The following is a 26,350-nucleotide window of genomic DNA, read 5'->3' on the forward strand; positions in this document are numbered from 1 at the left end:
TTTGAGGTCACTAGGTATTCTTTCGCCCTTTACATTCACATTTGTCATAAATTTATATCCAACAACCTCAACTCCAGATTGTACGTTGCACACATACAGTCGGAATAATATCGGCCCGTGTGCCGCGTGTCCTGTTCCTTGCGATAACAGATCTCCATCTTTCCCCTTAGTGGACTGCTATTTGATGTGGGGTGACAGTGCAGACCCTTGGGGTTAGGACGGACAATGGATTCATTTGCCATTACAGAGGGGTTGGTTCCTCAGGACCAACATGACAGCCAACCTGAATCGCCCATATCCAGCAAATTGACCGAAGAGACCAACAAGTTCCAACGCGCCATTTCAGCCTGGAGAGGTAATTATTATATAATCTTACATGTTGCTGAGTCTTGACTGACATATGGTAGGAATTGATTTAACAAACACCATCGCAAAACTCGATGCAACCGCGACGGATCTTGTCGAACAACAGCGCGATGCACTCGTGCAAAGAAAGGACCTGGCGCAGAAGACAAAAGACTACAAGAAGCTAGATGATGAATCTAAGCTCTCGGAATATAAATCACTACTGAAATCCTATCAGTCCTTTATCGATCTCTTGACCAACCAAGGCAAGACGTCATCGTCCTCGTTCTTACAACTATACTCTTCATTATCCGAGGCTCCGGACCCCTACCCACTCCTGGAAGCTTCTGTCGACTCCCTTGTCCTGTCCGAAGATACAGTTCCCAAACTGACCTCAGAGCGGGACCAATTGCAGAAGTCGGTAGATCGTCTCACCAGACAACAAGAGGAGACCGAGAAACGCCTGCAGGAGGAACGTGCTGCGCGGAAGAAACTAGAGGAAAACCAGGAATCAAGAGCTAAGGAGATCGAAGCATCGTGGGAAGCTGTCTTAACAGAAAAGACAAATAACTGGGCGGCAAAGGAGAAGACTTTAGAAGAGAAAGTGGAAAACCAGGATCGATTGATCAAGGAGCTCAAAGCAAGCTATGAAGTCTCCCAGCGCCTGGGCGAGGGCGAGAATCGAGGTGATGATAGTGAGGGTTCGCGGAGTGGCGCTACTGCAGCTGAGCTCGAGCTCGTTTCTGCCGATTTAGAGAAAACAAGCCTGAGATTGGCTGATGTGGAAGCACGCAATGAACAAATGCGGTTGGAGCTAGCTCAGGCTGCATCACATGCATCTGGTCCAGTTTCTGTCGAGGACGACCCCGATTATCTACGGCTCCAGTCAGAGAACTCTTCCTTGCTTCGGAAACTGGATGCCGCACGATTTGACAAAGACTCGGAACGACACACCTGGGAAGCTAAATTGCTTCAATCGGAGCGAACAGCTTCAAAGGCAGCGGTGGAAAGAGAAGAGTTGCGTGCACGGTTAGCAAAGGTAGCCGACTACGATGAGATCCGCCGGGAGCTGGAGATGATCAGGTCGGTTGAGTTCGCAGCTGGCGATGATGATGAGGTGGGAGACGGTTCCGGCGATGGTACTGCGGTTGATGCCAATGGTGAGGGGACCAAGTCCAAAGACAAGAACTCCCTGGAGCAACTCCTTATGGCTCGGAACAAGAAATTGACGGATGATCTCACCCTCCTGCGAGTGTCGCACCGCGACATCCAGGGGCAACTCGAAGCACTACGAACCGAGCTTTCGACTTCGAAGGAAGAGCTGGAAAAGTCACGAACCCTGTCAACTACTCTTGAAAATGACCTCCTTCGCGTGCAAGATGAGGCTGCAAACACATTCCCGTCCACTGCGATGTCTGTTGCAGGAACCTACACATCAAGATACCCCCACTCTGCCCGTAGGGGCGCATCATCGCCCACCTCATCCATCATCTCTGGCTTTGACCAAAGTGCCGTGTCTGCAAACACCATGGAATCCATCCGTGCAGGAGAAGCCGTTGGCGGTGGTTCTGGCCTCCTACCCATGATTCAAGCCCAACGAGACCGCTTCAAGAAGAAGAATGCCGAACTCGAAGAAGAGCTGTCAAAGCTATATGCCACTGTCAAGTCTCTCCGACAGGAAGTTGCATCGCTTCAAAAGGATAACCTGAGTCTCTACGAAAAGACTCGATATGTCTCGACCTATAGTCGCGGTCAGGGTGCCTCCACATCTGCATCGTCGTTTGCAAACACTCCCAGCTCAACTTCAGTCTATACCTCTGCAGATACGCCTTCGGGTCTTTCCCTCGACCGATACCAAAATGCCTACGAGGCTCGGATCTCACCGTTTGCCGCGTTCCGGGGCCGTGAATCAACACGGGCATACAAACGCATGAGCCTACCAGAACGGATTGTCTTCTCTCTCACTCGAGTTATTCTTGCCAACCGGACGAGTCGGAACCTGTTCGCTGGCTACTGTTTTGCCCTCCATCTTCTGCTTTTCACTGTGCTCTATATGATGAGCACGACGGAGATTGAGAAGCATAGCGCTATGAGCGCCGTCGGTAGCGCTGCTGCTGCCGCATATGGTAGTAGCAGTGGGGCCGGAGGAGGCACGGGGAGTAGCGGGGGCCAGCTGCACGGTGATGACTGGCAGCAGGAAGGTTTCACCTAATGTTCTAAGGTTTTGTCTGATGTTCACCTAGCGAAGAGCTCCGGAGTTCTTTTTTTTTTTCTTTTTTTTTCTTTTTCCCTTTTTTTTATCTCCTCATGACTGATCATAAGTCCCGGTGTTCGGGGTTGAGCGTTGCTCTACGTTGTACTATTCTGGGATGTGGGTCGAGCTGCATCGTGTGTAAATTTGATTTCTAGCAAATATCCTGTGTTTGTGACTAAATATAGTGAGATAACCGTAGATTTCGGACCTTTCCAATGTTGGATATCACCCGTGGGTGGGTTTGGTGAAGTTTTATTTATAAACGTGTGTCCGAAATAGACGGGGCCCTAAGTTTACATCCCCTTCCAATGCTAGGGAGGGGACTGACTGCCTCTCGGGTGGGATGGGACTTTTACCCAGCCTCTATCTAAGCTTTCTCCCTATTTTAAGCTTGAAATTGTTGTTGCATTTCTTTTACATGGTCAAACAATTTACCAATACGACACCTAGCTGACTGATTGACCTTTCCCCGTTAGATTGGTCAATTGGAAAGAATATAAAAATACATGTAGAGCAACGCCACCAGTAAAGAAAGAGAAGCAAGAAGACAAAAGTGATAAGAAGGGCCGAGCCGTGGATTGAACGCTGGAACCCGCGCAATAGCACTTGCCAGGTGGTTTGGGTGGCTGATGTACGATGTTTGAGATATCAGAATATTCCCTTGACCATTGCCAATTTCTATTTTGAGTAATCAAATATGTCAATTGAGTACTAGGGTACCTGTCAGATCGATGCTGCTTCAGGCTTTGCTTCCGATATGGTGCATTAGTGTCGGAGAAATATGGTCTAGCAGGTATGTATATATATATATATCTCATCTGTGGCTTGACTAGGTCAAATAAGTACAGGCAAAAATGCCGACAGATGATAAAAACAGATGTCAGCAGTCACATGGATAGTTGCGAGGTAGGTACAATAATAACCAAGCGGTCAGAGCAACTTGGTGTAAGATGGCGTTATCTACGCGCCAGTACGCTGTAACGTTGAAGAAAAATAAGACCGGAGGGAAAGTTAAACCCCGCTATGCCAGCCTCCGCAGTCTAACATTTGAAAGACAGATTGTAAATAAGTTCACTGCACAAACTTAGGACTGTAGTATGATTGAAAATATGAACAAGGTATATTTGATAAGTACCGGCACCCATGTACCCAATGCCTGCAACAATTTCCCCGAGTTCTGCACAATTCCTAGGATTAAGACCCGGCATCGTTGGCTCTGCACACTAGCCTGGAACGGCAATGATTTCGCATATCTAACCGCCCAACACACATGGCACTGTTCTTCAGTCAGATTTATTAATAGCCCCGGGGAATTTATAGAGCCCATCACATTGGCTCGGTTCAAGCTCCTATAACTGAACCGCTGAGGGAAACCCCGTTGTTTTGCTTAGCGCGTCGCTATCATGATTTAGTCAAAAGTTATTTGCAGTCGACAACAAATCAGAAGCCAGAGGGGCTGGGAGGGTCAGCCCTGGGCGCGTCCATCCACCAATGACAGCCGGTGGTCGAGCTTTAATCCCTGCTAGTACCCGCAGGTTGCATCGATCGCTCTGTTAATAGCACAGTGGTGTTTCGAGTTCGACCTGTGTTACTATCTTTGATATATGCTTGAATTGCAGGACAGTTGTAATTACCACCTCTATATGTATATCTGCCCCTCGGCCCGGATAATTTTATCATGTCAATCCCTCCCTCGTCATTCCTTTCTTCAACTCGCTTAACTCGTTCCTTTGTTCATCCTCGACCTGTATCAAAGGCGACCTACATTAAAGGCTTGCTGGTCAATCCTGGATTAAAAAGAAAACACCCCCCCATTTATCGCCTCGCTATCCCTCCACCTCTACCTACTAGCATAAACACATAGTAGCGATGCGTTTTGCTCCTCTCATCATCTGCCTGGCAGCAATATCACTTGCTGCCCCAACAAACTTCCTTGACACTGCGTACGACTGGAACGATGAACTGGCAGACTTTTATGGAAAAGTGAGCGAGTACATCAACACCGCAAAACACAACATCAAAACCCCAGGGGCTTGCGAAACCTCTAAGATTGCTCTACCCTCCTATGCTTCGGGAATGACCGGTCCGTCAGGCCTAAAGGCTAAATATGTTGCACTTGGACGGGGTACCCAGGTATGACAAGCTCTTGAGATGTCTTATTGTGTTACCATCGCTTATTATAAAACTAGAACTATACATGTGCCGACTCTACTTCCAAATCAACACCCGCGGCGACAGGAGCTGTCGCAAGACTCTACAATGCCACATGCATTGCAGCCAACTTCCCTGATCTCCTGGCAAATCTTCCCAACCTTGCCTACAGTATCTCTCTACCAACCAACGAATATGCCTCATTTCCTCCCGCCAACCTCGAACTGCTGGGGCACCATTTCTTCTTTGACGCAACAACCCCCGAGTTCAACCTAAACACCACACCCAAAAAGCAGGATGGCATTGCCATGACCAAGAAGGCAGGTGCAATTGATGCACCGTCAGGTGCAGTGTCAGGGAAGTACGGTGCCGTGCCTTGGCTCTACCTCACTACTACAGATGGCACGGTGGGCAACTACAAGAGTGTCTATCGAGTCAACACTGCCGCTGGATCGCCACCAAAGACCTGCGAGGGTATGCCGGCCGCATTTGAGATACAATATGCCGCAAACTACTACTTCTTTGAGGAGTAGTTGGTTGTTTTTTGTTATGTTTGTACATACAGAAAGGGGACTTCGACTGGAGGATGCGATTTTTCTATTTGCGGGGCGGGCTCTGTCTTACTTTCTTACTATTATTTTATTCCATGACCAATCGTGGGCTGGTGTTATCAAGGGATCAATTATTATTCTCCATTTTCATCGATTGTAGTGTTCCATCTCATCCACCGTAGGGCTTATACGGCAGGAGCATACACCCCTTTCCGGGTTTGCATAATATAACCTTCCTTACCTTTTGATTAATCCCATCAATTACTCACAGGTTAACCTTTGAAATGTCACCAGAAAACAATCAACGATCTTTTTGTCTATTTTCAATCGCAGTTTTTGCGCCTCGAACAATACAGGGCTTAACCGGTCACGTGATGCATACGTCGACGAAAGGCTTCACGTGATGTCCTCACCCGGAGGACACGCTAAACCCCAAACAACCTAGCGCCGTTCTGATTTTCTGAAAGATCCCAAAGGCGCAAAAAAAATCTCGACCGCATCAACGAGCAGCAACGGTATCGATCCGCATCCGACAGATAGTCAGCGGCCAATTCTGTTTGAATTGCTTGATCCAACTATCTCAGATACGTTGCCAATTTTTTCTCCATCTTTATCGACTCTCTTGGAACTTTTATTCCAATTTTCAACTACACTCGGTTTAAGCATTCGGAAACGACAGCTTAACCTCCCTCCCCCTTTGACTCCCTTTACAACCGAGTCTTACTTCTCAAAACATATACAATGTCTTCTTTCGCTCCTCGTGGACGTGGTGGATTTGGTGGTGACCGCGGCGGTGGCCGTGGTGGTCGAGGTTTGTTCAGTCCAGTCCATCCGAAGCAGCAAGCATGCAGGTCCAAAGTCTCGCCGGTGATTCTACCGCACCGATGGCCATGACACTCTCTTGCTGCGAGATTACAGTTCACCTTGCTGACTTGGGTAAAGGTGGTTTCGGCGACCGTGGTGGCCGTGGTGGTCGTGGTGGCTTCGGTGGCCGTGGAGGTGGCCGTGGTGGCTTCGGCGATCGTGGCGGTCGTGGAGGTGGCCGTGGTGCTCCCCGTGGTGGTCGCGGTGCTCCTCGTGGTGGCCGTGGTGCTCCCCGCGGTGGCGGCGGTGCTCGTGGTGGTGCCAAGGTTGTCATTGTAAGTGTTGGAAATCCTGATGAATATGGGTATCAGCCACTAACGGAATCTTTTTTTTCTTTGCGAATAGGAGCCCCACCGTCACGCCGGTATCTTCGTCGCTCGCGGCGGTAAGGAGGACATGCTTGTGACCAAGAACCTTACACCTGGAACTGCCGTCTACGGCGAGAAGCGCATTTCCGTTGAGGGCCCCTCAACTGAGGATGGTACCGTCACTAAGAACGAGTTCCGTGTCTGGAACCCCTTCCGTTCTAAGGTAAATACTCCCTTCTCCTGGGCTAAAGATACATGGTATCGTTGCCGGTTTTATCGAATTTTTTCTCTCGGAATTCTTCAATATCGCCCCGATAGCCATGACTGCCCGCTATCGAGTCCCTTTTTTCTGACGTTTTTCTTCCTTTTTCTAGTTGGCTGCTGGTGTTCTGGGTGGTCTTGATGACATCTACATGAAGCCCGGCTCCAAGGTTCTCTACATCGGTGCTGCCTCCGGTACCTCCGTTTCTCACGTCGCTGATATTGTCGGACCCACTGGTAACGTCTACGCCGTCGAGTTCTCTCACCGCTCTGGTCGTGATCTGATCGGCATGGCCACTCACCGTACCAACGTCATCCCCATCGTTGAGGATGCCCGTCACCCTCTCCGTTACCGTATGCTCGTGCCCATGGTTGATGTCATCTTTGCCGATGTTGCCCAGCCCGATCAGGCCCGTATTGTCGGATTGAACGCCCACATGTTCCTCAAGGCTGAGGGTGGTGTCATTGTCTCCATCAAGGCCAACTGTATTGACAGCACAGCTAAGCCCGAGGTTGTGTTCGCTAAGGAGGTCCAGAAGATGCGTGAGGAGAAGATTAAGCCCAAGGAGCAGCTGACTCTCGAGCCCTTCGAGCGTGACCACTGCATTGTCGCTGGTATCTACAAGCGTACCGCCGCATAAAGGTCTTAATCTCTGGTCTCTGGTCATGTCCATTCCCTTTTGATGTTCCCCTCGGCGTCTCGTGTTCTGTGATGTATCGAATGTTTTCCACCTTTCTTGTGACAGGTATTTCCGCCTATGTACTTTTGGCTGCGTCTTAAAATTTAGTTTTCCTTTTCGATGAATTTTTACACGCTGGAATGTGTCATACTGAGTGTCTTGATCTGAGGTGATGAGATAGCTCTGGTTAGCGTATGATATCCGTACCTAGGTAGCAACCAGTGGCCAATACAAGCGATTTTAGTCTTGCTAACATTTCGCCGGCACCATGAGAGAAATTATTTTAAATGTAGTTTTCAGAGTTTGAGGTTTTCAAGCTTCCAAGCTTGTCTTCTCTCGACCCATATAGAGCATATATGAAGCAGATTCAGAACATCCCGAATAACGAAGCGACACTTGCTAATTATTATTATCGTTGAAGAGTTAAAAAGGCCTCATAGATCTCTCAGATGTTCCCTAGGTCAACTCGCTGTCCCAATCCTGTTCTCGGACTTGCGCCGGGGCTCCCGGTAATCGGATTTCTCACCGAGGTTTGCACCAGAAAAGACTCGGAATTGATGCGCGAGATTTGCATTAAGCGATCATATTCGTGGGATGTAATAACACCATTGGCTAATGGGGAAATTATCGCGACTGAACGAGCGTGGGGGAGACACAAGATCCGCTTCAACCCCGCAAGGGTGTGTTACTATATAATGGTTTAACACATCCATTTTCCGTTCTATATAACTACTTGAATATACTGTTGTTTCGTTGTACCGACCTCTTATAATAACGATATTGATCTGATTAATTGACCTAATTGATCAAACCGCATTATCATATAATCATCATGTCGATTCTCATCACCGGTGCGGGAGGTTATGTCGGCCAGGAACTGGCTGCTTCCCTCCTCGGAAGTACGCCAGCCACGACAACTGTGACAATCACCGATATCGTCGAGCCCGAGGTCCCAGAGTCAGCTGCACAACACGCAAGTCGTCTCAGATGTGTGAAGGCAGATCTAACCTCCACCAAAGAGGTCGACGAGCTGATCAGCGCATCAAACCCCTACGAGACAGTCTACATCCTCCACGGTATCATGTCCGGCGGCTCGGAGGCCAACTTTGAGCTGGGCATCCGAGTAAACCTCGACGCAACACGATACATTCTGGACCGGCTACGCGCGACCATGCCCGGGGCGAAGGTGGTCTTCACATCATCACTGGCAGTCTACGGCCTTGCACCACCAGGATTCGTCATTAATGAGACAAATTTCCCAGCCGTGCCATCTTCATCATATGGATCGCAGAAACTCATTATTGAGACACTGCTGAACGACTACTCGCGGCGCGGATTCCTGGATGGCCGGTGTGTGCGTCTACCCACCGTGACAGTGAGAGCGGGCAAGCCCACTCAGGCTGCCAGTAGCTTCGCCAGTGATATAATCCGTGAGCCCTTCCACGGTAAGAAGGCTATTCTGCCTGTGGCTAGGGAGACGGAGATGTGGATTTGCTCGCCGCACACTGTTATCAAGAACTTGATTCATGCGCGCGAGGTCCCCAAAGAGGCATTTGGAGACTCAAGATCTGTTAATCTTCCTGGGTTGAAGGTGAGTATTCAGCAGATGTTGGATGCTTTGCTGGAAGTTGGTGGCAAGGAGCGTCGGGATCTTGTGGAGGAGAAGTATGATGCTGCTACGGACAAGATTGTGCAAACATGGACTCCCAGTTTTGATACTGCTCGTGCTTTCGAGTTGGGCTTTGCCGCGGATATTTCGATGGAGGAGAACATTAGACAATTTGCAAGCCGCTTTGTATGAGACGCAGGGTATGTAGCCAATCAATAGGCACGAAATTGGATGACCGAAATTGAATGATCGGAAAACAAGGCGTATCGGGATACCTCAACATCAAGCAAATCGTATTTTGACATTGTAAATATCGATAAAAACAATATATAGACCCATTGAGACAGTATTATAGTCTACACCATGAATTAATGCAGAGTAAGGAAGTATTCGGGATGTCAAGGGCGGTTTGGAAAAGCGGGTTATGTAATTGGCTGAGCTGGGCGAACAATTTCAGACTTCGGAACCTCAACCTCAGGGTGTCTCCATCAGCTCTTTTCTCCATCTCTCCCCCCTTTCCCCCTCCCTCCACCTATACAAGTCGTTCTCAATGGCTTCTCGGCGCCTCGCTTTCAACCTAAACCAGGCTCTCCGCACTCGTGCGGCCCTGAAGTCCATCCAGCCCGTGAAGCGTGGCTTTGCGTCGCCGGTTGCGTTGCCGTCCACCACCCAGTCCACCACCCTCTCCAACGGATTCACTGTACGACCATGCAACTCATCTCAATTACATCGCAATTTAGCTAACTCTCTTCTAGATCGCCACTGATCACTCGCCATGGGCCCAAACCTCGACGGTCGGCGTGTGGATCGATGCCGGTAGCCGGGCAGAGACTGACAAGACCAACGGCACTGCACACTTCCTTGAGCACCTTGCCTTCAAGGTGCGACCCCACAAACCCCAAACTACGAAGCGCTTTTATCTGATGAATATGACTAGGGCACCAACAAGCGCTCCCAGCACCAATTGGAGCTTGAGATCGAGAACATGGGCGCTCACCTTAACGCCTACACTTCGGTACGACCCGGGAAACCATCCATCAACGTCTACCAAAACAAATACTGATCGCGACTACAGAGGGAAAACACTGTCTACTACGCCAAGGCCTTTAACAACGATGTCCCCAAGGCCGTCGACATCCTCGCCGATATCCTCCAGAACTCCAAGCTCGAGGCTGGTGCCATTGAGCGTGAGCGTGATGTGATCCTGCGCGAGCAGGAGGAGGTTGACAAGCAGCTCGAGGAGGTTGTCTTCGACCACCTTCACGCCACCGCTTACCAGGCCCAGCCCCTTGGTCGCACCATCCTCGGCCCCAAGGAGAACATCCAGACCATCACCCGGGACAACCTGACCGACTACATCAAGACCAACTACACTGCTGACCGCATGGTCCTGGTCGGTGCCGGTGGCATTCCCCACGAGCAGCTCGTCAGACTCGCTGAGGAGCACTTCGGTGGTCTCCCCAGCAAGCCCCCTACCTCCGCTGCCCTTGCCCTCACTGCCGAGCAGAAGCGCACTCCCGAGTTCATCGGTTCCGAGGTCCGTCTCCGCGACGACACCATCCCCTCCGCTCACATCGCCCTCGCCGTCGAGGGTGTCAGCTGGAAGGATGATGACTACTTCACCGCTCTGGTCACCCAGGCCATCGTCGGTAACTGGGACCGTGCCATGGGCCAGTCGCCCTTCCTCGGCAGCAAGCTCAGCTCCCACGTCAGCCACCACAACCTCGCTAACAGCTTCATGAGCTTCTCCACCAGCTACAGCGACACCGGGTAAGCCTTGTTTCTTGATAATCCACGTGTTTAATCGAAAATATACTGACTCGATATTAGACTCTGGGGTATCTACCTTGTCAGCGAGAACCTTACTCAGCTCGATGACCTGATCCACTTCACTCTCCGCGAGTGGTCTCGCCTGTGCAACAACGTCACCTCCGCCGAGGTTGAGCGTGCCAAGGCCCAGCTTAAGGCTTCCATCCTCCTGTCTCTCGACGGCACCACTGCCGTCGCTGAGGACATCGGTCGCCAGATCATCACCACTGGCCGCCGCCTGAGCGCTGAGGATATTGAGCGTACTGTCAACCAGATCACCGAGAAGGACGTCATGGACTTCGCTACCCGCAAGCTGTGGGATCAGGACCTCGCCATGAGCGCCGTCGGCAGCATCGAGGGTGTCCTCGACTACCAGCGCATCCGTGGAGACATGTCCCGCATGATCTCTTAAGTTGTCCTAGAGTATGATCGCGTGTGAAGATAGCTGCTGAATCCAAGAAAACTGGGAGTTTGGCGGCTTTGATTTGAATGTACTATCAATCATTGCCTTGGGCTGTTAGATCCCAAATTCGTGTGTGAAATAGCAATTAATGGTTTGCCATAGTAGACTATATAGTTTGCTGCCTTTGTAGTAAACATACCAATTATTTCCTTTGTTTGTTCTATATCTTCCAGTGCACTGCGAAGTTGTTCTTTCCCGGTGTATCGCCGTCATCGTCGCCGTCGTACTTTCCTCTATCGCCTAGTGTGCTTCATCCTCATCGGCACCTTCCACGACTAACTGCCTGTGCTTTCCCAAACATCAAAGCCCGAGTCCTCGAGTTTTTCTCCATGCCATAGTTTTTCGAATCCATCGTTTACCTTACGCTTGGTCTCTGCCAGCCTGATTGAAACTTCAAACTCTCAAATACTCATCTAGGTACTTTACTTCGACGATTGAAATCTCCTCTGACTCGTTTCAATTCGTATATTTTTGTATGTGGCCTTACTATCTTCGTTTGGTGATCTTTTTGTATCACTGCTTCTCCGTATTGTTTCCTTCTAACTGATATTGATATTTTAGTGATCGAGCTTCCGTCATCATGGAGCGATTCTCCACCCTGCCAGCAGAATTGCGCCAGCTGATCTGGGAGTTTGCCGTTCCAGGGCGAGTCGTTGAGATTGGAGAACCGTGCGATCCTGATATCTTACCAGAGGAAGACCTCAGACAAGCATGGATCCTCAACAGGAAGTATCCCGTCATTGCTCATGTCTGTTGGGAATCCCGCCAAATTTCTTTGGCCAAATTCAAGCTCCCTGCAGGTGTTTCTGTTGCGCCAGATTGCATGACAGACCCTCGCTGGTGGTGGAAGTCTACCGATATCATTCACTTCAATGCCCCAGAGATTGTCACAGATACACAAAGACACAGAGTGGAGGATGACTTGCTCGACTTGATGAAAGTGCCTGTTCTATGCAAAAAGGTCTCTATCAGTGCAGACGTCGTCCATCCTTTTTTGCGGTTCCGTCGTAGGCCTGATATCTCAAAGTCACTGGTATGGGAAGTACTTTGCGCATTGAAGACATGCATTATCTCCCTGCACACCGTCTGTATCCGGGCCACCAACGAGCAAGCTCGGGAGCTGGGCCTCTTTGGCAATGGTGACGAGCCAGCGCAGTTGATCGACCCGTCGGACAAAGCAGCCATCGAGCGATTCAGACAGCTCTGGATGAACACAAAACAGGAGGTCTCTTCAGTCAAGTTCTTCGACACAATTGACACCAGAAGGTTCTCTTTCCGAGTCGACAGGTGGCTAGCGGAGATGTCAGCGGACTACATTGATTTCAAATGGACCAATCCACCGTTCCCAGCCCCAGGACCGCAGGTTATAACTCAAATGCTTCGTCGGTACCCATTTAAAAGACATGATCCCATTGCCAAACAATACCTCGTTGATATGCCCACTCTGGAATTGAGGATCATGTTTCGACTCTGCCCACCTGCAGCGCTCGATCATGTGATTACATAACCATCCCGCATTTGATCGGGAGATTTTTTGAAGGCAATTTTGTTTGATACACTTTCCTATAACTTTTACCACAGCATAACAATGGGAAAACGTGGCGGCAAAAAGGTAATTTCACCTTTCATACGTGCTATATGAGGTGTTTGTTGTACTGACCGTGTCTCCTTTCTTGCAGGGTGGTAAAGGCCGCGGCGGTGGCGGCGGCGGCGCAGGCCGTACGCGCTCTCAATGGCAAGATCTCACCAGAGAGAACGAGAAGTTCGAACGCTACTACAATGAGCCCGAGTTCCTTCCGGAGGAGGAGAAGGATGCTTTCTGGGCTACTATGCGCAAGGACCTCCCCAACAGCTTCCGCTTCACCGGTTCTAGAGGGTAAGTCACAACTGCGCCTTTTCTGCGATTCGCGCCTTGGGAGGTTTCAAGTGGTATTGACTGTTGTGTGCCTCCTGTTAGACATGCGCTGGCTGTTCAGCAGCGTCTTAAGGACTATCATATCCCCGAAATCACTTCTATCAAATACGAGGACGAATTCGTCGAGCCACCGCGCCCAGTTTCGTGGTACCCCGATCAGCTCGCTTGGTCCATGACCACCCCTAAGAATGTCATCCGTCGATTTGCGCCCTTTTCCCAGTTCCAGAAGTTCCTTGTCGCTGAGACTGACGTCGGAAACATCTCTCGCCAGGAGGTTGTCAGCATGATCCCTCCTCTCCTCATCGATGCTAGACCTGGCATGACTGTGCTAGATATGTGCGCTGCCCCTGGCAGCAAGTCTGCGCAGCTCATGGAGCTGCTTCACGCAGGCGAGGAAGATGCCATTGCGCAAGTCACTGAACAGATCAAGAGCGGCACTGCTGGACCCGAACCCCTCGGCCCCGAAGGACTGAACGATGACGGCCGAAGCACCGGTCTGCTGATTGCCAACGACAGCGATTACAAGCGCGCTCACATGCTTATTCACCAGATGAAGCGCCTGAGTTCACCCAACCTGATCGTTACCAACCACGATGCCACAATGTTCCCTTCCATCAAACTGCCTCCCCTGCCCACTACTGATGGCAGCAAGCCCAGGAACAGATACTTGAAGTTCGACCGCATCCTGGCAGACGTTCCTTGCTCCGGTGATGGTACCGCACGCAAGAATGTCGGTGTCTGGAAGGACTGGACCCCTGGCAATGCTTTGGGACTTCACAGCACGCAGTCTCGGATCCTGGTTCGCGCCCTGCAAATGCTGAAGGTCGGCGGACGTGTCGTCTACTCAACCTGCAGTCTGAATCCTGTGGAGAACGAGGCTGTTGTTGCCTCTGCAATTGAACGCTGCGGTGGCGCTGCCAACGTCAAGATCATCGATTGCAGCCAGGAGTTGCCCGGCCTCAAGAGAGCTTCTGGTCTGCACAACTGGAAGGTGATGGACCGAGAGGGCCGCATGTGGAACAACTGGCAGGAGGTTGAAGACCACCGAAACCAGGAGGGCATCAATGGTCTTGCTAGACTTGCAGAGGGCATGTTCGCCCCGACAGGCGAGGCTGCCAACCTGCCGCTTGACCGATGCATGCGCGTCTACCCTCACCAACAAGACACTGGCGGTTTCTTCATCACAGTCCTTGAAAAGACTTCCGAAATTAAGGCCAAGCCGGAGAGCAGCAACGTTATCCCCAAGGCTTCCGTTGCAGCTCTCGCAGCGGAGCTTGATTCTAAGAAGAATGAGGTGGACGGAAAGCCTCTGGAGAAGCTCGAGTCGCTGGATGAATTGGTCACTCCCGACGAAGCGGCCCAGGAGGAGCTCGCAAAGAATGCTTCTGTTGCCGAGGCCGCCCACCAACTTCCGTACTCTGCTACTCTTGATGCATCGACCCCTGCCTCTCCCATGAAGCGGGATGCAGATGACCTGGAAGATGAACTTCCTGCTAAGAGGACTAAGCTCCACGATGGTAGCGAGGTCCTTGTCGGTGACCGCCCCGTCCACGCCCCTGCGCCTGCAGTGGGAACTGGCATTGACACCCCTGGGGACAGCACACCTGCCGCCTCTGCGGCTACCGCACAGCCTTTCAAGAAGAGAGGTCCCCGCCAAGAGGAGCCGTTCAAGTACCTCGATCCTAACCACGAGGAGCTTATTCCCATCTATGAATTCTACAAGTTGTCCGAACGATTCCCCCGTGACCGCTTCATGGTCCGCAATGCCGAAGGTCTCCCCACCCGCACAATTTACTATACTAGTGCCTTGGGACGTGACATTCTTACCTCCAATGAAGGCCAGGGCTTGAAGTTCGTCCACTGCGGTGTTAAGATGTTTGTTAAGCAGGACGCACAGCGTGAGAACGTCTGCAGATGGCGTGTCCAGACTGACGGCCTGAAGATTGTCGAGCCTTGGCTGGGCCCTGAACGCTCCGTTGTCCTGACCAAGCGGGACACTCTCCGTCGTCTCCTTGTGGAGATGTTCCCCAAGGTCACTGACGATGGCTGGAAGGCTCTGGGCGAGATTGGCGAGCAAGTAAAGGATATCCCCATGGGATGCAGTATTCTTCGCGTACAAGCGACCGGCGAAGAAGATGGTCTTCCGTAAGTTTTTTTTCCCCTTTCATATATATCCCTTCGAGTGATATTTGCATCTTACTAACATAATCTACAGTGAGGCTATGGTTCTGCCCTTGTGGCGATCTCTCCATTCCTTGAACCTCATGCTTCCCAAGGAAGAGCGCCGTGCCATGTTGCTGCGTATTTTCAACGACTCCACCCCTCTGATTAACACCACACAGAAGCAGGGTGGCCAGACCGAGCCGACCGCTGAGGCTGAGGACATTGCGCTCAAGGAGGAGAATGCCGAGGTTGGACAGGAAGCACAGGACGACGTGGATGATCGTGAGACATACACCAAGGATGGCGATGAGGAGGATCGCTTCAACACTACAGTGTAAATGGTTCTGTTTTTTTTTTTTTACATGCTCCTATTATGGAGATTTCTATGCTGTATCAAAAAGCCAATATCATAAATTCCGTACCTTTGTTTAGGTCCTTTGTACTCCGTAATTTCCGGAGTGATCTGCATCGGAGAAACGTCGGTTAGGAGTTTTGATATTACAACTTATGCACCGGCTAAATTCAGGACCTCCACATCTTCCCCGCAGGAGAACTGCTTAGTTTGAATTTCAAGTTGATTAAATGGCGCCATTAAATCTTGGTCTAACATAGTTGTTGCTATTGACCTTGGTAAAGTGGCACGGTTATCTCTCCTGTTTAGACTCATACTCCGTATAGCTTTATACATCGGGTTGATATAGAACGAAAAGCTATGCAGAAGAAAAAGGTCACATCGATAAATCTCCCGCCATCTGATAAGTGGAAAAAAAATGACCCCGCGAGGACAGCTGGAGATCTTCGGTCCGGTTACCGTGTGAGGTATGGGGTGGACAATGGACAGACAGTAAGGGCTTGCGGCCATAATGACCGGGGTTTTGTGACCGAATATCCGTGGAATATATCCATATTGCCTGTATAGTATGTCTTGGATTTATGCCCTTTTGAATTGAGTTGGTTTGCTTGCAATTTGTCGGATGTGCCTTTTATAATATACAACATGTTCATATTCATAGTTAAAACCATAGGAAGACACTCTTATTTCATTTTAAATAAGAAGAACTCTATTATAATTAGAAGACCGGTCTTTCGCCTCTTCAACAATATCCCCCCAACCCCTCAGTATGGCCGCAAATCTTCACCGTAGTAGATCCTAGACCCTTCCTGCATGAGCCTGCGGAGCATCCGGGGCACCCCTCAATCTGGAAGAAATGACGAAAGGCATGGAATGAGGGTCATTGCTACAGTAGTATAGCAATTGCATGCTACATTGATTAGGGTCAATGCTGTCCCGAGTCTCTGTGCACTATATGAATGGCGCAACCCCTGCATTGCAAGGAAATTGGACTTGAATCCAAGTGCTTCTTCCTCCTCCCTAGCAACCCACTTCACCCCTGTGTGAACTGTCGAGACAGCCATGAAGTTCTCGTCCTCTTGGGCCTTTGCCTGCCTGGCGGCCCAGGCCGCTGGTGCTGCTATTAGCCATTCGGTGAATGGCTTTACTTTCACTGAACATCCGGATCCTGTTAAGCGGGATTTACTTCAGAAATATGTATGTCTGGTTTGGGTTCTTGGGCTTGGATGCTTTATATTGACAAGTACATTCATTGTATAGGTCACTTGGGATGAAAAGTCTCTCTTTGTCAATGGCGAGAGACTCATGCTCTTTAGTGGTGAAATCCACCCATATCGGTAAGTTAGAGACATTGATTAACTCTTTACAAGAAAGGATCATGCTGATCAAGATCCTTGCAGTTTGCCTGTTCCATCTTTGTGGATTGATGTACTCCAAAAAGTCAAGGCTCTAGGATTCAACTGTGTTTCTTTCTATATTGACTGGGCTCTACTGGAAGGTAAGCCGGGCGAGTATACTGCCGAGGGAGTCTTTGCCCTGGAGCCATTCTTTGACGCCGCCAAAGAGGCTGGCATCTATCTTCTGGCCCGCCCTGGACCTTACATCAATGCCGAGGTATCGGGTGGTGGTTTCCCAGGATGGGTTCAGCGCGTGAATGGAACCCTGCGAACGAGTGATGAAGCCTATCTGAAGGCAACGGATAAGTACGTGACCCTCCTAAAATGTAAGATTAGAAGAACCATGGAGTACTGACATCATTAACTAGCTATATTGCCCATGTTGCCGCAACCATGGCCAAGGGTCAAATCACCAATGGAGGACCTATCATTCTTTACCAACCCGAGAACGAATACAGTGGCGCGTGTTGTGGATACAATGATTTCCCAGACGGAGCCTATATGCAATACGTGGAGGACCAGGCTCGCAAGGCTGGAATTGTCGTGCCTCTTATTAGCAATGACGCCTCGCCTGGTGGCCACAATGCCCCTGGAACCGGCGAGGGGGCTGTGGATATCTACGGCCATGATAGCTACCCTCTCGGCTTTGACTGCGCAAACCCTGCTACCTGGCCAACGGGTAATCTGCCTACTGATTTCTATACCAAACATATGACCCAGAGCCCCTCAACCCCATACTCCCTGATTGAGGTAAGATAGATGGAGACCTTCCGGGTGGATTATCAATCTAACTAGAGTATAGTTCCAAGGTGGTGCCTTTGATCCCTGGGGAGGTGTTGGATTCACGAAGTGTGCTGCTCTTCTGAACCACGAGTTCGAGAGAGTGTTCTATAAGAACAATCTCAGCTTCCGAGTCGCATTCCTCAACCTGTACATGGTATGTTCGAGCTTCCCCGTCATACTCATCAACTCTAATATTTTACTGGTAGATCTTTGGTGGTACCAATTGGGGCAACCTGGGTCACCCCGGTGGATACACATCCTATGATTATGGTTCCCCGATTACTGAATCTCGCAACATCACCCGCGAGAAGTATAGCGAGCTAAAGCTGATTGGCAACTTTGCCAGAGTGTCACCGGCTTATCTTGTATCGACACCAGGAAGCTTAACCACTTCCAAATACACCACCTCGTCTGATCTGGCCGTAACTCCCCTGCTCGGAGGTAACAGCACAGCTTCTTCTTTCTTCGTCGTCCGACACTCTGACTATTCGAGTCAATCGTCCGTCGACTATAAGCTCAAGGTTCCTACTAGCGTCGGTGAAGTGACTATTCCCCAGCTTGGTGGAAGCCTTACTCTCAGCGGCCGTGATTCTAAGATTCATGTCGTTGATTACGATGTGGCCGGCACCAACATCCTCTACTCCTCCGCTGAGGTGTTTACCTGGACGAAGTCGGGTAAATCCAAGATTCTTGTGTTGTACGGTGGCCCCGGCGAGCACCACGAGCTGGCTGTCTCTTCCAAGTCGAAGGCGTCGGTTATTGAAGGGTCATCATCGAGCATCACCACCAAGCAGGTGGGTAAGGCGGTTGTTATCGGCTGGGATGTCTCCACCACTCGCCGTATCGTGCAACTGGGTGATTTACAGATTGTTCTTCTGGGTAAGTGCTTTCTTAAATACCGCCTTGCTTCATCGTAACTAACTAAACTACTAGACCGGAACTCTGCCTACAACTACTGGGTCCCTCAGCTCCCAACCACAGGAACAAGCCCTGGATATAGCTCCCAAAAGGTCACCGCCTCATCTCTCATTGTTAAGGCCGGCTACCTCGTCCGGAGTGCTTATGTGCAGGGCAGTGACCTTCATCTCACTGCTGATTTCAACGCCACCACCCCAATTGAAGTGATTGGCGCCCCGTCCAAGGCTAAGAACCTAGTCATCAACGACAAGAAGGCGCAGGTCAAGGTCGACAAGAACGGAATCTGGTCAAGCAGCATTTCTTACACAGCCCCAAAGATCGAGCTTCCAACTCTGAAGAGTTTGAAGTGGAAGTCTATTGATACTCTGCCCGAGATCCAAGACTCGTATGATGACTCCGCATGGGTTTCCGCAGACCAACCCACCCAAAACAGTATCCATAAACTCAAGACCCCAACCTCGCTTTTCTCCTCTGACTACGGCTTCCACACCGGAACCCTCCTCTTCCGTGGCCACTTCGTCGCAACTGGCGACGAGAAGACTTTCTTCGTGCAGACTCAAGGTGGGAGTGCATTTGGCAGCGCCGTGTGGCTGAACGAGAACCATCTAGGGTCATGGGGTGGAATTTCCATCGACGCCGACCACAATGGAACCTACACACTTCCAACCTTGAAGAAGGGCAATTCGTACGTGTTCACCGTAGTCGTGGACAACATGGGTCTGAATGAAAACTGGATCGTCGGCGAAGACCAGATGAAGAACCCCCGCGGTATCCTCAACTACGAGCTGTCCGGCCGATCTGCGAGTGACATCACCTGGAAATTGACCGGCAACCTAGGCGGCGAGGATTACCTAGACAAAGTGCGCGGCCCGCTCAATGAGGGTGGTCTCTATGCCGAGCGTCAGGGCTTCCACCAGCCCCAGCCGCCGACCCAGGACTGGAAATCTGCCAGTCCCTTCGACGGCCTGTCGGGGCCTGGAATCAGCTTCTACAGTGCAAGCTTTGATCTGAATATTGAGAAGGGTTGGGATGTTCCTCTATACTTTAACTTCGGGAACACCACATCACCGGCTGCTTACCGCGCCCAGCTTTATGTCAATGGATACCAGTACGCCAAGTATGTGAACAATATTGGTCCCCAGACGAGTTTCCCTGTTCCAGAGGGCATTATTAACTACCGGGGTACCAACTATTTGGGTTTGAGTCTGTGGGTGCTTGAGTCGGATGGAGCTAAGTTGGAGAGTTTGGACTTGATTCATAATACTCCTGTTCTCACAGCGCTGAAGGTTGAGTCCGTGGAGCAGCCTAAGTATAATAAGCGGAAGGGGGCTTATTAGGTGTTCAATTGGGAGTAGATAGGTAAATATCTCAGAGAATACAATACAACGAGAGCGAGTCAAAGTATTATAGTGTAATCTTGAATATAATGTTCCTAAATTCCTAATATCAGAAACACAAATGTCCGAAGTATCAAAAAGTAGGGCTTCCCAGGTCATCTCCACTTCTCCGCAGATCCCAGCCACCCCCAACCTCCTCTCTTCTGTTTTTGGTCTGATATTTGCTTGGGCATTTGCTTGTATTTCTCTTATTGCCTTGCGCTTCTCGATTTAATAATTCTAATACCTCAACACTACTCCATATAATTCCAACCAAATCCACTTTGACAGCGCATATGCGACCAACCCCCACAAGCGCACATCAGCTCGCAAGCTGACCTCAAACCATCCATTCGCTCGAATCGAAATATCCAAACCTCGCACAATAACCTCGACATATACACACTTTCATAACCAACAACGAAATAATCAGAAAATATGTCATCCCACCCTCTTGAGGTCCTCGACCTAGACCCAACCAAACCCGACCTAAACCCAAGAGACCTAAACCCAAACCTCCTGTACACGGACACCTCCCTCCAAAAACGCTACACAACAATCTCAATCCCCTCAACCTACGGCCGCCTCCACAGCAGCCCAGCCGCCGGCACAGTAGTTGGAATCGTACTGGGCAGCGTAGCAGGCTTCGTCCTGCTAATGTACGTACTCTTCCTGGCGGTGAACCCAGGCGGCATCGCGCGAGGCGGCGTAGCAGCGCCAACCTCCTCCTCGATCTCGATGTCGATGTCAATGGACGACGAAGAGATTGTGGAGGTGCGCAGTCGACGCGGCTCATCTGCCGGACGGCGACGACGCGACGTCATCGAGGTCGCAGAGGAACGGGAGAGTTTCCGTGATAGTTATCGGCGTCGGCCGTCGTCGAGACATGATCGTGTCGTTGTTGAAGAGTCGCTGGCTACTTCGACTACTGGGGATGAGGATATTATTGAGGTTGAGGAGGAGGAGTCGAGTGTGCCTTCTGATGTTTCGCCGCGTCCGCCGAGGAGGTCTAGACGGGGTGGGGTTAGGCATGTTGATCCCATGGCCTATGGCGGGGGAAGTGATTATAGTAGTCATCGGTGATTTGGGGGTTGATATTTGTTTCTTTGGAGGTTGGCATGCGATACCCTTTTTATGTGTTATGTGTTATGTATTATGGTTTCTTCTGTAGTGATTGATGATGCTAGTTTACTTCTTGTAATGATGGATGAGAATGCTTTTATAATTCTTATATATAATGCATATGCAAGAGCCAAACAACAAAAAAAAAATATAAAGAAAAAGACGCAGAGAGAATGCTAGACAAACGCTAGACTTCATGTATAAGTTGATGCATTGACCATGTACGGAAAACTTCCTCCTCGGATCTATGCCTTCTCCTCGATCGAGGCCTTCTTGAGCTCATCCTCAACGTCAGCCACGGCATCCTGCTCTTGAGCCAGCTCAGCCTTGGCTGATGGAGCACCGTTCTCTTGGGCGGGCTTCTTGGCAGCATCGGTGGCACGGCCGTTGGTCTGAGAGGCGCTGGTAGCCTTGGTCTCCTCCTCTTCGAGGCGAGTAATCTCTTCCTGGGCCTTCTTAATGTTCTATGGGGGTAATTAGTAATTGATCACAATTGACAACCTTGGAACGAATAAAACTTACCTCTTCTGTCTTGCTAGCCTGGTTCTTCTTCCACTCGGTGATCTTGGCAGCCAACTTCTCCACAGAGGCGGGGACATCCGACTGGTTCATAGGGGGGTCGATCTTGACCTTGGCGAAGTCCTCAATGATACCAACGTTCATGTTGAACTTGGTGCTCTCAGCACTGGCGGCGGCACCGCCCTTCTTGCCGCCCTTCTTGCCCTTCTTGCCAGCGGAACCGACGAAATAGTCTTCATCGTCCTTCTTGCTCACAACCTTCATTCCCTTAATCTCAGCGGCTTCAACGGTGCGGCCAACTCCGGCACGGAAATTGCTGCCCTCATCCTTCTTCTCGTCCAGACCGAGGGAGGAGAAGTCATAAGCGGGGTCAAAGTGACGGATCAGACCCTGTGCGGTCAGGATCTCGTCGGCGTAGGCAAGCTGCGAGGCCTCCTCGAGCTTCTTATCGGCAATCTTCTTGCGCTTCTCGCGCGCAAAGGCCTCTTGCTCAGCCTTCTGACGCTCGCGGCGCACACGCCAGGCCTCGTCCTCGTACTCCTTGTAGGCGCGACGGGCCTTGAAGTAGGTATCCTTAATAGTGCGGATGGCAGTATACTTTTCCTGCTGCTCGTTGCGCAGCTTGGTGCGCTCATCGCGCAAAGCGTTCAGGTTCTTGAAGACACCATCCTGCTCGGCCTTGATGGCATCGAGCTCCTTCTGGATCTCGGCGTACTTGTCGCTCAGGGCCTTGGCCTCGGGGTTGTCGAGGGTCTTGCGCAATTCGGAGATCTGTGCCTTGATGTCGTTGATGCCCTTCTGTGCCTCATCCAGACCGGCGAAGCTCTTGCGCTGCTTGCGCAGGTTGGAGACCTCGGTGAGAGCCTTGCGCTCATCCACCAGACGGAGGGTACCAGTGTCGACCTGCTTCTCAAGACGGGCGATTTCCTTGTCGATCTCCTCGACACTCTTGAATGACAGACGTCCGCGGGAGTTGTTCTGTTCGGTAATGCGGGCCTTGAGGTTGGCATCCAAGGCGTTGATCTTCTCCTGGGTGGAGGACCGGCTGGACTTGAAACCGGACTGCTTTTGGCGAATGGCTGAGAGTTCGGCGCGCAGCTCCTGCTGCTTCTTAACGGTGGGCGAATCCTGGTTGTTGGGCTTGGCGTTGTCCAACTTGGCCTTGATTTGGTTCTGTTGCGCATATCAGTCATTGGCCCGAGGACATGGGATGCAAGTAAATAATGAACACGAGGACAATCAACAATCAAAGTGGGTCGGGATCATCCCCGCGACCCAAGTCAGATGAGGGCTCAGTGAAACAATTCCAAAAAAAAGCATCCATACCAATTTCTCCTGAGCAGCAGTGTGCTCCTTCTCGGCCTCAGCGAGACTGGTCTTGTAGGCGGCCTCATCGGGCTTGGTGGGCTTAACCCGCTCCCCATCAGTGGCAGCCATTGCAACGAATTGAATGTAAAAGAGAGTCGGAGAGAAGGAAGAGACAAATTGCCTTCTTAGGATCCTGAAGGGATTAAATAGACCAACGAGACCAAAGCGAAACTGAAAAGGGGAAACTTGGAATAATTAAAATGGTTCGGTCGGTTTCTCCGCTTAAGCGTCGCTGGCAGAAAGTTCCCGCCGATTTTTCGACTTCACCTTTATCTCTCCACCGGAGCTCTTTCTACCCGTTTTTTTTGTGAAAGTCTCTTGACGAGATAACCTCTTATTTTCCTTTTCTATTCTAGTCATTGACTACTCACTCCATCATGGATGGGGATTCGGCACACTCCATGGAGGCCGAGCGCGAGATGACTCGGCTCTGGCGCACCTTTAGAACAGTCTATGAACTGCTCGCTGACCGGGTAGGCACTTCAGATCGAGTCCCTGACTTCTCAGTGTCTCTCTCATAATGCCCATTTACCCAAGGCTAACCATTAGCGACACACCAGGGCTACGAAGTGTCTGACAACGAGCTGGTACTCCCGCTAGAAGACTTCCGCGCAAAATATGCTGACCCTCTGGGCTACCCTGAGTATGTGAAATCCTTGCGCCCACCATTCTATTGTCTCGAGATAGTGAAAACTTGAACCGAGCAATGTGGACACACATCATTGAAAAGACACACATCACTAACAAACTGCTCCGCAACAACAGTCGCACCAAGATGAAAATCCAAGCCCGCCCCACCGATAGCATGAAGTTGAAGTACACAGCACTGCCCAGCAAGGCAAACCCAAACCCCCAGCCAGACTGCGGCACAATCTATGTCGACTTCTGCCCCGACTCCTCAGGTGTCGGAACCAAGCAAGTGCGCGCCTTCAACCACCTTGTCGATGAGAACAACTTCCACACCGGTATCTTCATCACGCAGACGCCGATCTCGCCCTCCGCCGTGCGCCTGCTTTCCGGTGTCCCCGGCCGCATCTGCGAGCACTTCCAGGAACAGGATCTGCTCGTCAACATCACCCGCCATGAGCTGGTCCCCAAGCACGTCCTGCTTAGCCCCGAGGAGAAGAGCAAGCTCCTCGAGCGCTACCGTCTGAAGGAGTCCCAGCTGCCCCGTATACAGATCTCTGACCCTGTCGCCCGCTACCTTGGTTTGCGCCGTGGCCAGGTTGTTAAGATTATCCGCAAGTCTGAAACTGCAGGTCGCTATGCCAGTTACCGCTGGGTTATTTAAGCTGCACAACAAGGTTGCTGGAAATGGAACAGGAAGATTGATGCGACTCTTCAAAATGAACGCTAGATCTTTCTCTTCGTTTCTCTTCTTTCATTTGGGGGGTTTGCAAATCCAAAGAACCAAACCCCGGTTCCTCTGAACCTCGACCTCGCAAATTCGAATCGCATCAAGTCCACTTCACTGTCTCCGATATGACCGCTATCCATACCACGCAGGTCTACAGGAAATACCTAATTGGCAGTCGAGGAAGAGCAGCTGATGCCAGACAGAAGTGGACACTTGGGAGTTATTTTTTTTCCTCATCGACTCACATTCAACAAACACAAAAAAAGTTTTTGGTCTCCCCCTTGTATTATGGGCAGCATGGCGTATAGGCGCGAAGTTTCTCCTTTGGGGGATTGCGATGGGGGGTTTGCCTGTGATTTTACATAATGGCCGTGTCTTTGTATGTCTAGATGAATCCAATCTATGAATGGCTGTCACTTCGAGTTGGGGCGGGGAAGTTGTAGATCGTTCATGGATGGCTAGAGTTTAATTACGTGCATATAGGCTACTGATACCTGGGCAAGAGGGGGAACTGTACTAGCTCCACTTGAAACCCTGATACTAGCATCATGCATGGTGTAAGACCTAAATAGTATATAAAAATGTAATATCAAATGTAGAGGCCGAAGTCTACTGACAGGAATAGGTTTACAGTATAGGAAATTTCGGCTGTAACTACAGGTATCTGACTAGTTCGAAGGCGAAAGCGAAGAAAAGCAGAGCCGAAAAGGCACCAATTTCTAGAATCCAGTTTACCGTCTGCCTCAAGAGTAAAAGAGTAAAAATGAGGCCGCGTAAGTATAAAACCTTGGAACTCGGAAAACCCTGGAAAAAGGTTGACTAAGCCCCGAACTGCGCCACTGCAACTCTCTCTCGATTCCGGCGCTTCCTCATTCTTTAATCTCATCTGCACCCCTCTCTCCTTGCTGTTGCGCCGATTTCGAGTTATTCCAGTTCACAATCCAACGGAGAAAAATCTCCCATATCCACACTTACAGCGCAATCTCCCCAAATCAGCACTAAGTCTGACATCACCCGAGAACTCCACCTTCAATTCCCACTATGTCTTACAACAAGCCAGTAAGTACTCCGTACCAATAAATCAATCGCAAACCCCAGTATACCCCCAATACCAAAATATTAACCTCTTCCAGACGAGTCCACCACCTTCCTACCCGGCCCAAGCCCACGATGCAGGCCCATACTACCAACAAAACTCCGGCGCCGCAAACGACTACTACGGCGGCGGCCAGCCCCAACAGCAGGGCTACTACCCACCCCAGCAAGGTTATGGCCAGCCCCAGCAAAACCAGCAGGGCTATTACCCCCAGGGCCAGCAGCCGATGTATTACCCACCTCAGCAGCAGGGCTACCCCCCTCAACAGCAACAGGGTTACTATGCCAATGACCGCGGACGCTCTGGCGGCAGTGGTGCAGGTGGTATCTGTGCAGGTATCATGGCTGCGATGGCCTGTTGCTGCTGTTTGGATATCTTGTTCTAGATCTGCCTTTTGGTCTTGATTTTTGACACGCGACTACGCTACTACGCAAATCTGTATTGGGTTTTTTTGGTTGGTGTTGAGGTGGCTTGTTGAGTCGCTATGCCCGTGTATGCACCACACTCTTGAGAAATATCGAGATAGAGGCTGGCGTTTCTGCGTTTCCTGGGATTAGCTTTTTTTGACTCGGGGATTTGGTGCTTCTGTGAATCCTCGGTTGGAAACTGGTCTCGGGGTTTGATTTGATTGGTTTTTTTTCCCGTTCCCTTCGTATATATCCTTGACTTTTATTACTTATCGCTGGCGC

General features: G+C 50.5%; 12 protein-coding genes across 12 annotated transcripts; 11 read left to right on the forward strand and 1 right to left on the reverse strand.

Annotated features, from left to right (window-relative positions):
• Window positions 1-225: 225 nt before the first annotated feature.
• Window positions 226-2,557, forward strand: N7487_003893 (CCAAT displacement transcription factor COY1; the record flags this gene model as incomplete). The annotated part of the gene is made up of 2 exons (XM_056871640.1): window positions 226-355; window positions 408-2,557. 2 exons carry the CDS (start codon window positions 226-228, stop codon window positions 2,555-2,557), a joined length of 2,280 nt encoding a protein of 759 aa, XP_056729360.1.
• A 1,911-nt stretch (window positions 2,558-4,468) lies between these two features.
• Window positions 4,469-5,283, forward strand: N7487_003894 (uncharacterized protein; the record flags this gene model as incomplete). The annotated part of the gene is made up of 2 exons (XM_056871641.1): window positions 4,469-4,732; window positions 4,789-5,283. 2 exons carry the CDS (start codon window positions 4,469-4,471, stop codon window positions 5,281-5,283), a joined length of 759 nt encoding a protein of 252 aa, XP_056729361.1.
• Window positions 5,284-6,042: 759 nt separating this feature from the next.
• On the forward strand, window positions 6,043-7,689 carry N7487_003895 (rRNA 2'-O-methyltransferase fibrillarin family protein; the record flags this gene model as incomplete). Its single annotated transcript, XM_056871642.1, has 4 exons — window positions 6,043-6,112; window positions 6,244-6,440; window positions 6,511-6,696; window positions 6,848-7,689. The coding sequence occupies 4 exons, from the start codon at window positions 6,043-6,045 to the stop codon at window positions 7,373-7,375; spliced, it is 981 nt and encodes a 326-aa protein (XP_056729362.1). The 3' UTR covers window positions 7,376-7,689.
• Window positions 7,690-8,246: 557 nt separating this feature from the next.
• Window positions 8,247-9,215, forward strand: N7487_003896 (SDR family oxidoreductase; the record flags this gene model as incomplete). Its single annotated transcript, XM_056871643.1, has 1 exon — window positions 8,247-9,215. The coding sequence occupies one exon, from the start codon at window positions 8,247-8,249 to the stop codon at window positions 9,213-9,215; it is 969 nt and encodes a 322-aa protein (XP_056729363.1).
• Window positions 9,216-9,573: 358 nt separating this feature from the next.
• On the forward strand, window positions 9,574-11,244 carry N7487_003897 (mitochondrial processing peptidase; the record flags this gene model as incomplete). The annotated part of the gene is made up of 5 exons (XM_056871644.1): window positions 9,574-9,723; window positions 9,779-9,904; window positions 9,961-10,038; window positions 10,099-10,793; window positions 10,854-11,244. 5 exons carry the CDS (start codon window positions 9,574-9,576, stop codon window positions 11,242-11,244), a joined length of 1,440 nt encoding a protein of 479 aa, XP_056729364.1.
• Window positions 11,245-11,875: 631 nt separating this feature from the next.
• Window positions 11,876-12,802, forward strand: N7487_003898 (2EXR domain-containing protein; the record flags this gene model as incomplete). The annotated part of the gene is made up of 1 exon (XM_056871645.1): window positions 11,876-12,802. The coding sequence occupies one exon, from the start codon at window positions 11,876-11,878 to the stop codon at window positions 12,800-12,802; it is 927 nt and encodes a 308-aa protein (XP_056729365.1).
• Window positions 12,803-12,883: 81 nt separating this feature from the next.
• On the forward strand, window positions 12,884-15,711 carry N7487_003899 (tRNA (cytosine-C5-)-methyltransferase; the record flags this gene model as incomplete). The annotated part of the gene is made up of 4 exons (XM_056871646.1): window positions 12,884-12,907; window positions 12,975-13,171; window positions 13,253-15,355; window positions 15,426-15,711. 4 exons carry the CDS (start codon window positions 12,884-12,886, stop codon window positions 15,709-15,711), a joined length of 2,610 nt encoding a protein of 869 aa, XP_056729366.1.
• Window positions 15,712-16,787: 1,076 nt separating this feature from the next.
• On the forward strand, window positions 16,788-20,160 carry N7487_003900 (glycoside hydrolase family 35 protein; the record flags this gene model as incomplete). The annotated part of the gene is made up of 7 exons (XM_056871647.1): window positions 16,788-16,922; window positions 16,986-17,062; window positions 17,126-17,428; window positions 17,491-17,872; window positions 17,925-18,059; window positions 18,112-18,784; window positions 18,839-20,160. The coding sequence occupies 7 exons, from the start codon at window positions 16,788-16,790 to the stop codon at window positions 20,158-20,160; spliced, it is 3,027 nt and encodes a 1,008-aa protein (XP_056729367.1).
• A 477-nt stretch (window positions 20,161-20,637) lies between these two features.
• Window positions 20,638-21,282, forward strand: N7487_003901 (uncharacterized protein; the record flags this gene model as incomplete). Its single annotated transcript, XM_056871648.1, has 1 exon — window positions 20,638-21,282. One exon carries the CDS (start codon window positions 20,638-20,640, stop codon window positions 21,280-21,282), a length of 645 nt encoding a protein of 214 aa, XP_056729368.1.
• A 284-nt stretch (window positions 21,283-21,566) lies between these two features.
• On the reverse strand, window positions 21,567-23,277 carry bfr1 (putative nuclear segregation protein (Bfr1); the record flags this gene model as incomplete). Its single annotated transcript, XM_056871649.1, has 3 exons — window positions 21,567-21,785; window positions 21,844-23,013; window positions 23,167-23,277. 3 exons carry the CDS (start codon window positions 23,275-23,277, stop codon window positions 21,567-21,569), a joined length of 1,500 nt encoding a protein of 499 aa, XP_056729369.1.
• A 308-nt stretch (window positions 23,278-23,585) lies between these two features.
• Window positions 23,586-24,499, forward strand: N7487_003903 (DNA-directed RNA polymerase core subunit RPB5; the record flags this gene model as incomplete). The annotated part of the gene is made up of 3 exons (XM_056871650.1): window positions 23,586-23,681; window positions 23,769-23,851; window positions 23,974-24,499. 3 exons carry the CDS (start codon window positions 23,586-23,588, stop codon window positions 24,497-24,499), a joined length of 705 nt encoding a protein of 234 aa, XP_056729370.1.
• Window positions 24,500-25,606: 1,107 nt separating this feature from the next.
• On the forward strand, window positions 25,607-26,046 carry N7487_003904 (uncharacterized protein; the record flags this gene model as incomplete). Its single annotated transcript, XM_056871651.1, has 2 exons — window positions 25,607-25,624; window positions 25,699-26,046. 2 exons carry the CDS (start codon window positions 25,607-25,609, stop codon window positions 26,044-26,046), a joined length of 366 nt encoding a protein of 121 aa, XP_056729371.1.
• Window positions 26,047-26,350: the final 304 nt, after the last annotated feature.

Source organism: Penicillium crustosum (genome assembly GCF_028827405.1).
Source record: "Penicillium crustosum strain IBT 35664 chromosome Unknown utg000002l_segment0_segment0, whole genome shotgun sequence".
NCBI classification, from domain to species: Eukaryota; Fungi; Ascomycota; class Eurotiomycetes; order Eurotiales; family Aspergillaceae; genus Penicillium; species Penicillium crustosum.